Source organism: Mastigoproctus giganteus, chromosome 2, assembly GCF_048544385.1.
Source record: "Mastigoproctus giganteus isolate SK-2022 chromosome 2, ASM4854438v1, whole genome shotgun sequence".
Taxonomy (NCBI): Eukaryota; Metazoa; Arthropoda; class Arachnida; order Uropygi; family Thelyphonidae; genus Mastigoproctus; species Mastigoproctus giganteus.
In genome coordinates this window covers 104,903,746-104,915,834 of record NC_143576.1, presented here as the reverse complement: position 1 = coordinate 104,915,834, position 12,089 = coordinate 104,903,746, and the positions used below count along the sequence as shown (strand labels likewise).

General features: G+C 42.4%; 1 protein-coding gene across 1 annotated transcript in view; it reads right to left on the bottom strand.

The window, feature by feature from the left end:
- Positions 1-12,089, bottom strand: part of LOC150089478 (uncharacterized) — a 706,048-nt gene that overhangs the window by 271,473 nt on the left and 422,486 nt on the right. Inside the window, exon 6 of the mRNA XM_090389998.1 lies at positions 10,567-10,738. Coding sequence (XP_090246124.1) covers positions 10,567-10,738 — 172 coding nt within the window. The remainder of the gene's footprint in view (positions 1-10,566; positions 10,739-12,089) is intronic.

The window sequence follows — 12,089 nt, the reverse complement described above, 5'->3', positions numbered from 1 at the left end:
GCAGTTTAAATAACCAGCTTTAATAGAGGATGGTAAGTCTGGAGTGCTAAATGTCAGAATGATGGATCTTGTTGGAGTAAGATTTCCATCTTTTTTCGTCATGATCCGTTTTACATTTACTACTTTCTGACTGCTGAGTTCTTGGAGTAGTTCTTCTTCGGAGACTGTAATTAGGTCCCACTCGCTGATGACACCTTTTGATGAATTTAGAGTTTTGTGGGGAGTAATTTCTACTGTCAACCCACCAAATGTTGTTGTTTTTAACAGCCGCTCAGAATGTTTAGAGGTGGCTGTTTCAATCAGAAGGTCTCCGGATTGCAGTCTTTTAACCATTTTTGGTGATCCGGCAATTGACTCCAAGATTTTCTGAATTAAGAATGGTGACAACTTACCCACAGGTTGGGCAGATAGGGAATGGATCACCAGGAAGTTTGGGCAATCGTCATGACATTCTGCTTCTCTTCGCAGTCTTTTAGGTTGACTTGAGTCATGGTCAGGTTTAGAATCTTCCGCTCTTGAGCTCAAAGGCTCTAAGTTTGGATAATGATTTTTATCCATGATCGCTCCTTTTTGCCCTGGGGGTTTGCCTTTACCACCCAGGTTACCGGCCCCGCCACGGGGAGGCAGGAGCAGTGCCGCTTGGTGGCCAAGCGTAGAGTTAGTAAGTTAGTACGGCTAGCTAAATTAAAGAAAAAGGTACTTGCCTTCTTCTGGGCTCTCTTCTTAGTGTTTTTAAGTAAGTAGAGCTACTTAACAGAAAATTTTAATTCTAAGAGAAAAACAAGGAAAACTCTGTCACTTGGAGGAAAATCGCTTTATACACACGCAAGAATCGCTTGGCCACGGAAACGCTTGGCACCCGGGGCCCCATTTTCGGTGTACCTGCTGCATTCTCCAGACATCTCTGGATGACAAAGGGAGAGAGTCTGCTTAGCGGCTGAGTCGATAAAGAATGTAAAATCAGAAAAGCTGGTGGTTCTGATTTGTTACAGTCTTTTTTCATTCTTTTTGCCAGATTGGAATCGTCTTCCATTCTTCGAGTCTCAGTATGTTGAGAGCCTGTCGGCTCTAGTGGTGGACATGTATCACAGTCCATTGTTGCTCCTTTTAGCCCTGGGAGTGAGCGCTTTTCCTCCCAGACTTCCAGCCCCGCCACGTGGAGGCAGGAGCGGTGCCACCTAGTGGCCAAGCGGTTGGAGAGGTTAGTTTGTTAGTGCAAAAAATTAATAAATATACTACGAAAAGAAAGGTAATTTTCCTTTCTGGGTTCTTACTTAGGATCTGTTAAGTACAGAACCACTTACAAAGAAATGAGTAGGAGAAAAGCACTGGAAAGAAAAATATAACTAAATCACTGGGAAAGAGCACTATATATCGCTTTGGAAAATCGCTTGGACACTATCGCTTGGCACTCGGGGCCATTCCATCTTGTCCAGCGGCACTGTTGCGTGTTGTTTTAATGACATGTATAAGTTCATGATATTGAAGAGGCTGATTATATGGAAAGAAAACTGAGGTTCGAAAGTTGATGGCTCGTTGTTCAGTCTTGGTCTTTATTTTCTGGAAATCCGGAGAGTAATTTGATGCCGCAGAAACTTCGGCAAAAGTTTTAGCCAAGGCATTTGCAATGTCTTGAGAAGCAGATAGTTCTTGCCCATTCCATGAAAGAATTGGTGAAGGGGTGGTTGGAAATTTTCCGGAAATCTGCCTGATTTTCTTCCATATTAACCTGGAGTTAGTGTTTCTGTTTATGGTAGATGCAAACCGAATCCAAGAATTTTTCTTTGCTTCTCTTTGAGTGCGACGTGCTTTTGCTCTTAGTTTCTTGTAATTGATAAGATTAGCTGTGGTTGGGGATCTACGGAATAAATTCCACGCTTTATTTTTTAACTTCTTAGCTATTGTGCATTCTTGATTCCACCAATAGTTAAGGTGCCGTCGGGTTTGGGGATTCGACAATGGAATTGAACATATAGCTGCAGATATTATATGTGAAGTGATATACTCTGTGGCTTCATCTATTGACTGTGTTCGTATATATTGTTCATCCAGGGTGACTACTGATTGCAATTTGACCCAGTTTGCTTGAGAGAACTTCCATTTTCTGCAGGGTATGACTAATGGTGGTTGTGCAGTGAGCAGGTCGCAAATAATTGGAAAATGGTCGCTGCCCATGGGATCGTCCATAACAGACCATTCTATAATTGGAAACAGAATCGGGGAACATATTGATAGATCGATTGCAGAGGTTTGTCCAGTTGGTAGTTGTATGTGAGTAGGTGCACCAGTATTAAGAACAGTAAGGTTTTCCTTATCCAGAAAGGTTTCAATTAAGCGGCCATGTATGTCTAATTTTGTCGATCCCCATAAGGGGTTGTGGCCATTGAAATCACCCAAGAGACAGACAGGGGGTACTAATTGCATTAGCAGGTTTTCAAGATCTTGGTAAGAGAAGGTATGATTGATTGATTGATTGATTGATTGGTTTGGTTTTTTATGGCGCATTGGCAGCTGTGGCCATAATGCGCCAAGACTAGGTAATATTTAAAAAGTTTAAATTCTCGGTGACCTAATTAGTAAGGCCACCATGTCGAAATATATAATAATGTAACAAAAGCATAAATTAAATACAATTAAAAACTTTTATTAATTTAAAATAGCTAAAAACAGCAGACACATTGTCATTGTCAGATAAAATCTGACTGAGTGTATACGGCTCAGTCAGATGGTTAAAAGCGGTAAAACGGATATTGCTAAAATCTGGACAGTCAATTAAAAGGTGTCTGATAGTTAAAGTTGTACCACAGGACACACACATAGGAGGGTCATCAGCCCTCAGCAAAAACGAATGAGTCAAATGACTATGTCCGATGCGGGTCCGGGCAAGAACAACTTCCTCCTTACGATTCCTGCGCAGACTAGACTGCCACGGTTCAATTACAGGCTTTATACAATATAGTTTATTCCCAGTCTGTCTATTCCACAAATCCTGCCATTGGGAATGTATCTTTTGCTGTATTGTTTGCCTGTAGTCTGTATAGGGGACTGACAGGCAACGGTTATTATTTGGAATTGCTGATTTGGCTGCGGCGTCAGCCAAATCATTTCCCTTAATCCCAATGTGGCTAGGAATCCAGCAGAAGCGGATGTCATATTCACGTTCACGGAGGAAGTGAATCTTCTGCTGAATGCTAGACAGAACTGGATGAGAATTATATTTCACGGTTATTAAAGCCTGTAACACGCTGAGAGAGTCAGAATATAAAATGAACCGTTGGTGTTGGCATTCACTAATGTGATCCAAGGCTAACTCTATTGCGTGCAGCTCTGCAGTAAATATGCTGCATTCAGAGGGAATCTGCTCCGATGTAGTGCTGTCTGTAAAGACAGCAGCAGATCCCACATATGATTCCGACTTCGAGCCGTCTGTGTAAACTGGCGCGAAGTCAGAATATTCAGCTCGGTGTGCTGAATAAAGCTGCAGGTAGACAGACGATGGAGTGTCCGACTTTCCCCAATTTCTAAGGGACAAGTCACATGCCGGAACATGAGCATGCCAGGGTGGAAGGGGTTGCTTCGGTGTTTGAGCAACTTTGTCTACCTTGATATTAAGTTCTTTGAGTAGCTCTTGGAGACGAATACCAAAAGGACGATTGGCAGTCTTTCGAGTGTTGTACAAATTTTCCCATCGTGGCTCAAAAACGGATAGCCACGTAGGATGGTCTGGCAAGGATTTTAGTTTTAGAGCGTAGTTTAGAGACAATTGCTTACGTCGAAGCGATAACGGCGGTTCGTTTGCTTCGACGTATAAGCTCTGGACAGGAGATGTTCGAAATGCTCCAGTAGCTATACGGAGGGCCTGATGATGGACAGGGTCCAGCCAACGAAGTACACTGTCTCTGGCCGAATTGTATACCAGGGACCCGTAATCAAGTCTGGATCGTACAAGTGCACGGTAGATGCGTAGTAGGGTGCATCGATCCGCACCCCAAGATGTAGAGGAAAGAGAGCGCAGAATATTCAGCCCTCTTGTGCACCTTGTGCGGAGTTGACGGATGTGATCCAGAAAGGTTAACTTTTTATCAAATACGAGTCCCAAAACTTTTGTATCCGCCGCTACTGGAATAGCATTATGTCCGAGCCTTAATTCAGGTTCAGGATGAAGATTACGCTTGCGACAAAAGTGCACGCAAACGGTCTTCTCCGGCGAGAACCTGAAGCCATTAGCAAGTGCCCAGGAATTAAGGCGATCAATGGCTTTTTGCAGTTGTCTTTCAATAACCCTCATGTTGCATGACTGACAAAAAATGCTAAAGTCATCAACATAGAGGGCACTGTTTACGGTTGGAGGAAGTTGTTCTGTGATGGAATTTACTTTGATGGCGAAAAGCGTGACACTTAAAACTGATCCCTGTGGTACTCCCTCCTCTTGGCTAAAGGAACGAGAGAGTGAGGATCCCACACGAACTTGGAAAGATCGATTGTCTAAAAAGTTTTTAATAAAAATGGGGAGTCGTCCCCTAAGACCAAGGCTATGCAGATCTTTTAAGATGCCAAATCTCCAAGTTGTGTCATACGCTTTCTCCATGTCAAAGAACACCGACACCAAGTGTTCGCGTTTTAGGAAAGCATCCCGGATGGATGTTTCCAGTCTAATAAGATGGTCCAAAGTGGACCGGTTCCTTCGGAAGCCGCACTGGATATTGGAGAGAAGGTCATTTGATTCTAAGTACCAAATTAACCGAGAATTGACCATTCTCTCCAGGATTTTGCACAGACAGCTAGTCAGAGCAATAGGACGATAATTGGTAGTGACTTTTGGATCCTTTCCTGGCTTAGCAAAGGCAAGAACGATTGCCTTGCGCCAGGAATCCGGAAACTGCCCTTCGATAAAGATTCTGTTATACAGAAGGAGCAGACAATCCATAGATTTTGGTGAAAGATGTTTAATCATGTCATAATGGATGCCATCTGGTCCAACAGCACTTGCTTTGGAAAGAGCGAGGGCTCTTTTAAGTTCCTGAATAGTAAAATCCCCGTTGTAGGGATAGAGGCCCTTGGACTTAAAATTAAGTGCTTCTCTTTCCAGTTTATGTTTCAGGACCAGGAACTCTGGGGAATACGAAGCTGTTGCAGAGATGTTAGAGAATGTTTCCCCAAGAGCATTGGCTATTGCAGTTGGATCTGCAATAGCGCATCCATTATAATCTAGGATTGAAGAAGGGTGGGATGTATATTTTCCCTTCATTTTCCGGATTTTATCCCAGACTACCTTAGAATTGGTAGTCTGGTTAATAGATGACGTAAAACGGATCCATGATTCCTTTTGACTCTGACGGCGAATGTAGCGTGCTTTGGCTCGTGTGCGCTTGAAGGCTATTAGATTAGCAGTGGTAGGATATCGACGGAATATCCCCCACGCTTTGTTTTGGGCCTTTTTTGCTGCTGTGCATTGTGAATTCCACCAAGGTTTGGGAAATGGTGGAAACCGGTCAGATGTTTTTGGAACAGCTTTCGCAGCTGCTTGGACAATAATTTCTGTGATGTACTTAACTGCATCATTGATAGGCTCCTGACTGACTGTACTGAGGTCAAAATTTGCCTGATGTTGGAAGGCATTCCAGTCAGCCTGATCAAACTTCCACCGTGGTAACCTAAAAGGAAGACATGGTCTCCCACTGTGTAACAAGGTTATCACAGGGAAGTGATCACTTCCGTATAGATTCTCCTCCACTTCCCAAGTGAGTGAAGGGAGTAGAGAAGGGGAGCAGATAGAGAGATCAATGGCAGAAAACGTACGGGTAGGCATGTGGAAGAAGGTGTTTGTTCCAGTATTTACAAGGGAAAGGGCATTGTCATTGAGCATACGCTCTATGACCCGTCCCCTTCCATTGATGATAGCACTACCCCACAGGGTGTTATGTCCATTAAAATCCCCAAGAAATAAGAAAGGGGGCGGCAACTGCGTTACAAGATCATCAAGGGCTTCCTGGGAGATGTCAGTCCCAGGTGGCAAATAAATAGAGCAGACCGTTAATAGAAAACCCACTGTAAGGCGAATTGCAACAGCCTCTATGCTGGTTGTAATTAGCAAGGGCTGAACTGGGGTCTGATTACTCACAAGGATAGCCACTCCTCCATGAGCAGGACCATCCGCAATTCTATCCTTACGAAAGATTGTGATGTTATGCATGGTGGGATCATCGTTTGCTTTTAGATAAGTCTCCTGCAAGCAAAAGCAAACTGGCTCATGCTTTTGCAGGAGGGCCTTGATGTCATCAGTATTTCGCCGGAATCCACGACAATTCCATTGTAGGAATTTAGCCATTATTTTGGCTTGGTGGGTCCATCTGGCGGCTTCCGAACTGCTGAGGGCTTAATTTTATCAGTCTTGGCTTTATCTTTTTTGGGGAAGAATGGACGCTGTCCCGTGTCCATTTCTTCCTCCGCGAAGAGTTCCAAGACTGATTCATCCGGTACCTCCTTGTGCTCGACATCCATTGTTTCTGTTTTATCTGTTTTATCTGTTAGCTCTTTACCACTTGGTTTTGGTAGTGGTGGAGCACTCGGAGGTACGGATATAGGAGTGGCAGCTGACTGTGTTTTTTTGGTGGGCTTTTGTGAACTCAATAAATAGCGTGCAATCGGAGTGAATGACTCTTTTGGTGGTACAGTCATCTCTGTTTGTGTACCGATAGTGCACTTCGCAGAAACCTTCTGGGCATATGAAGGTTTCCCGCTATTTATTGGTTGCATGCGTCTTCTGGCCTCTGGGTAGGAGATATTCAGCTCTGTTTTTAGTTTTTGGATCTCTTTTTCATCCTTCCACCGCTGGCATGCTCTGGAGTAAGCAGGGTGCTCTCCTTGGCAATTTATACAGATCGGTTTAGAAGCTGAACATTCCTTGCTCTCGTGATCTTTTGAACCACATCGAGCACAGGCAGGGTTACCACGACAAGCCGTTTGTGAATGGCCGTATTTTTGGCATTTAAAGCACCTCAGTGGGTTTGGGATGTAAAGCCGCACTGGGCAGTTTAAATAGCCTGCCTTGATGGAACTTGGAGGCCGTGGGGTGTTAAATGTTATGATGAGAACTCGGGTAGGGACGAGATTCCCATCCTTCCGCATTGATATTCTCTTGACAGCCGTCACTCCTTGGTCTTTTAGTTCAGAGCAGATCTCTTCCTCAGAGACATGAAGAAGATCCCACTCTGAAATGACTCCTCGTGAAGAGTTCAAAGTTTTGTGGGGTGTTACACTGATTGGTATTCCCCCTATGGATGTCGCATTCAGGATTCTTTCTGCTTGCTTTGCACTGGAAGCTTCGATTAAAAGATCGCCAGAACGCAGCCGTTTTACAGATTTTGGTGATCCTGCCAGCCCTTCTAATCCTTTCTGGATAAAGAAGGGTGACATCTTCCCAATTGACTGCTCTCCGGTAGAATGGAGTATGAGGAAAAGCGGTGTAATAGGTGGTCGTTTATCCTCAGTTCTGGCTCTTTTGGCAGAATTGGTGTCATTCTCATCTGATCGGTTAGGTAGGGGCCTTGTTGGGGCCCCAGAAGAAGGATTTAAATTACTCATGAGAGTAAAGAAAAAATGTCTGATGCCTAAGTACCTCACCCACCACGGAGCCCTACGAGGGGGCGCCCACTCGTGAACTAGCAGGTACTGCGTACACGAATGGGACGCCGAGTTCGCTTAGAACACCATACCCACGTTACCAATAAATCTTTATCCCGTCCCAGGACCATAGGGAGGGAGACTTATTGGAACGCAGTTGACCCTAGCAGTATAAAACCACCCGCCGATTGATCCCAGTCGAGCCGGTCCGGGACCACCCGTCTCGTCGAAGCAGGGGCCAAAGTGGTGTATTGAAGCTGGGCCCCTCAACCACCAGGATCCCCCTTTCCGCTTCCACGGGTCGCGGCGCACGGCTGCACACGCCGGATTCCAACGATGTAACCCTGGAACCAAGGTATGGGCGTTAGATCCCAGTGATGCTAGTCTGGAAAACCAGCAGCGTCACTGGGAGGTCCCCTCACCACGTACAGGTGCCCACGTCGAGGGGGAGAAGGTATGACTTGGTGGGAGATAGACTGAGACCAGTGTTAAAGCAATCTGGGTTATCAAACGTACGGCGACAACTTCAATTGTAGTTTGCAAAACAATTTGCTTGGTCGGGATATTTGAGCTGACTAAGATGGCCACACCCCCACGGGCAGTATTTGAATTATTACGATCGTGCCGATAGAGGGCATAGTTCTTTATGTTGGTGGAAACTTGCGGAGTTAGATAGGTTTCCTGTAGACAGAAACCAACTGGAGAGTAGCGGTTAATTAAGACTTGAATGTCATTAAGGTTGCTACGAAATCCTCTACAATTCCATTGTAGAATGTAAGGCATTACTGATATTTAGTAGAAGAAGCTGCTTCTGACTGTTTTTTTAATGCAACTGTCTTGTGACGTTCAGGCCTTGGTTTGTCTTTTTTTGGGAATAATGGTCGACCAGTGTCCATTTCTTCTTCCGCATATATTTCTAAGATCGGTTCTTCCTGTCTGGATGAGTCAATGGTATCCATAGACGTTTCTTGGATATTCTTTTTTAAATTTGAGTTACGATTATTCGGTATAGACGAAATCACTGGGGGAGGAGAAGGAGATGTAGTTGGTACTGTAAGTGCAGTATTACTTGCCTGGTTCAACTGTTTCGGGACATTGGACTGTTGCTGAGAGAGAACAGTTCGAGCCCAGTCAGAGATTGAGGTGGTAGAAGGGACTGTAACATCAGTTTGGGTGGCTACTGATTGATATTTTTGCGTAATATTGGCGTACGTACGTTTATTCATACTGGGAGCAATTAATTTCCGTGCTTCCTGAAAGCTCACTTTATTTTCTATCTTATATTTAACGATTTGCTTTTCAGTTTTCCATCTGTCACATGTCCTTGAGTAGGCAGGATGGTTTCCCTTACAGTTGGGACAAGTCATTTCTTTTGCCAAGCAGTCACTTTGGGTGTGGTCAGCGGACCCACAATTAGGACAAACCTGGTTTCCTCTGCACGCCGTTTGAGAGTGGCCATACTTCTGGCACTTAAAACATCTCAATGGGTTAGGAATATATGGTCTAATGCGGCAGAGTAGGTAGCCTGCTTTTATCGATGGTGGTAGATTTGGCGTGTTAAAAGTTAGTATAATATTCCTTGTTGGTTTGAGTATATTTTCTCTTTTCACCATAATTCTTTTCACAGCAATGACATTTTGATCTTGAAGCTCTTTTGTTATCTCCTCCTCCGTGACATTCAATAGATCCCAGCTGGATATAACGCCCTTAGATGTATTTAGGGTAGCATGGGGAGAAACTTTTACTGGAATTCCAGCAAAGCTTGTAAGTTTAAGCAGTTTCTCTGAATGTTTACAATTCAGTGTTTCCAATAGAAGGTCGCCTGATTGTAGCCTCTTGACTGTCTTAGGAGATCCTGCTAGACTTTCCAGGTGTTTCTGGATAAGGAACGGAGAGAGTTTACTGAGAGGCTGATCTGTAAGAGAGTGCATTATTAGAAATGCAGGACAGTTTGTCGCTGAGGAAGTGGTTTTCAACCTCTTGGGTTGCGACGTGTTATGATCATTTTCTAACTCTGGCCGAGAGCTTGTCGGCTCGAGAGGCGGAAAGGCATGTTGATCCATGTTTGCTCCTTGTAGTCCTTGGCAGATGAGCTTTTCTGCCAAGACTTCCGGCCCCGCCACGGGGAGGCAGGAGCAGTGCCTGGTGTGACCAAGCGTAGAGTATTAAGTGTTAGTAAAAGAAGTATGAAAAATAAAGAAAGGTAGCTTTTCTTTCTTGCTCTGTACAAGTACTTTTTGTGACAGTAGCTGATATAAAAAATAAAATTCTTAAGGACAGTAACTTAATATAACTTTAAATCGCTTTTATACAAATCACTTTTTAAGCACAGAGAAAACGCTCGATCACATTCGCTTGGCACCCGGGGCCATCATCTCAAGTACAGCTGACCATTCGACATTTGTTAATGGACTGTCCCGACTTTCAAACTATCCGCTTAGACATCTTTAAGTAAATTTCTAATAGTCAGTCTTCAAAAAAATTATTACAGATTCTGGGAGATGATTTTAATCAAAAAGAACTATTTACTTTCCTAAATCGTATAGGAATATATCATGAAATATAGTTATCACAATTAAGCTAGTATTTCATATTTACAATTAGAAAGACACAATATGGCCCTAGCAGCCTATGTGTCGTTAAACACTACAACAACAACAACCCGGGGCCTAGATACCCGTTTCCATAATCATCATGAAATGTCAAATCAGTCATTACCTATTAAGATGCCTTTCTTGATTTAGACGCATCGGCTCAAATGAAGATACGTAAATTGCTGCATTTGCTGTTCTAGTGCTTTATGTTCTTTATTAAATATACTTACCATTTGTCAAGTTTAATTAAACATTTTTAAATTTACAAAAGCTTATCTTTTATATGAGCTTAATACTAAATTTGGTCAATGGTTAATCTGTTTTGGTATAATGACTTCTTGAAGGATACATAAAATACCTCCTGTTGCGTAGATTACAGTTGCAAATCCACGTATCCACTGAACACGACTGGACCCATTGCCCAGCTGATACATTAGGACTAGCTCGGTGACCATCATACCCATAAAACAGCCAAAGATTATTGTTGCAAACGAAGCATGAGGCACAAGCACGGTCCACAGCTGAAAATCAGAAATAGCATATTTATTTTTTGTAACAAAAATTACTTTTAGATTGAATCAATTTAAGTCAAAACAAGTGGCACATTTGCCGGATAAAAATACCACTTACATACAATTTGAATTGAAGTAGAGGTTTTTAATGTTTCAATAGGTCCTGGCGTCTTATTTTTATCTGTTAAATTTATATATTATTGGCAATAAACGAGAAAGGCTCATCGGGTAATGCTCTGTCCATTTCTCCTGAATGCCGAAAGAGAAGACACAAATATTATCTAACAGCACCTATCACCTGACGACATTTTGATATTGTTGTGTTCGGATTTAACGACACATAGGCTGCTAGGGTCATATTGTGTCTTTCTAATGGTTAATAGGAAATACTAACCGTATTGCAATAACTGTTATATTTTATGGTATATTCTTATGTTATTTGTTGTTGTTGTTGGATTTAAAGACACAAGTGGTACTGAGACCAAATTGTGTCTATTCATTGTTTACTTGCATGACCCTATCCTTATAGTTGTTAAAGTATATACTTTTGTATAGGCCAATATATTTTAAGTATATTAAAGGTTCTTCAATATTTGTTATTGTTTTTGTTATGGGAGTTTAATGGCGCTTAAGTTACTATGGCTATAATGCGGGTATTCATTTTTATATAGGAAAATCAAAAATTTTTATAAAATCAGAAAAGATTAAAAAGTCCACTCTGCTTCAGAAAGTTGAAAAATTCGAAAATATTTGTCTTGTCACCAATGAGATTCCCTAAAGTTATTGGCTTATTAAGATTTACCAGTGATAGCAGGGTTGATGTTCTGTCTTGTCTATAGTAAGGGCTTTGTTTGTTTGGATTTTTTGGCGCATTAGCAACTAAGGCTACAATGCGCCAAGGCCAGGTAATATCTAAAAATTTAAGATCTCTGTGACCAAATTAATTAGGCCACCATGTCCAGATATATAATAACAAATATCTAAAAAATAACTTAAAAAGATAAAAATAACAAATTTTAAATACAATTAAAAACCTCTATTGATTTAAAATAGCTAAAAACAGCAGACACGTTGTCGTTGTCGGATAAAATCTGACTGACTGTATAAGGCTCAGTCAGATGATTAAAAGCGGTAAAACGGGAGCTGCTAAAATCTGGATAGTCAATTAAAAGGTGTGTGATCGTTAAAATTGTGCCACATAGGAGGGTCATCAGCCCTCAGCAAAAATGAATGAGTCAAATGACTATGTCCTATGCGGATCCGGGCAAGAACAACTTCCTCTTTATGATTCCTGCGCAGACTAGACTGCCACGGTTCAATTACAGGCTTTATACGATATAATTTATTCGCAGTCTGTCTA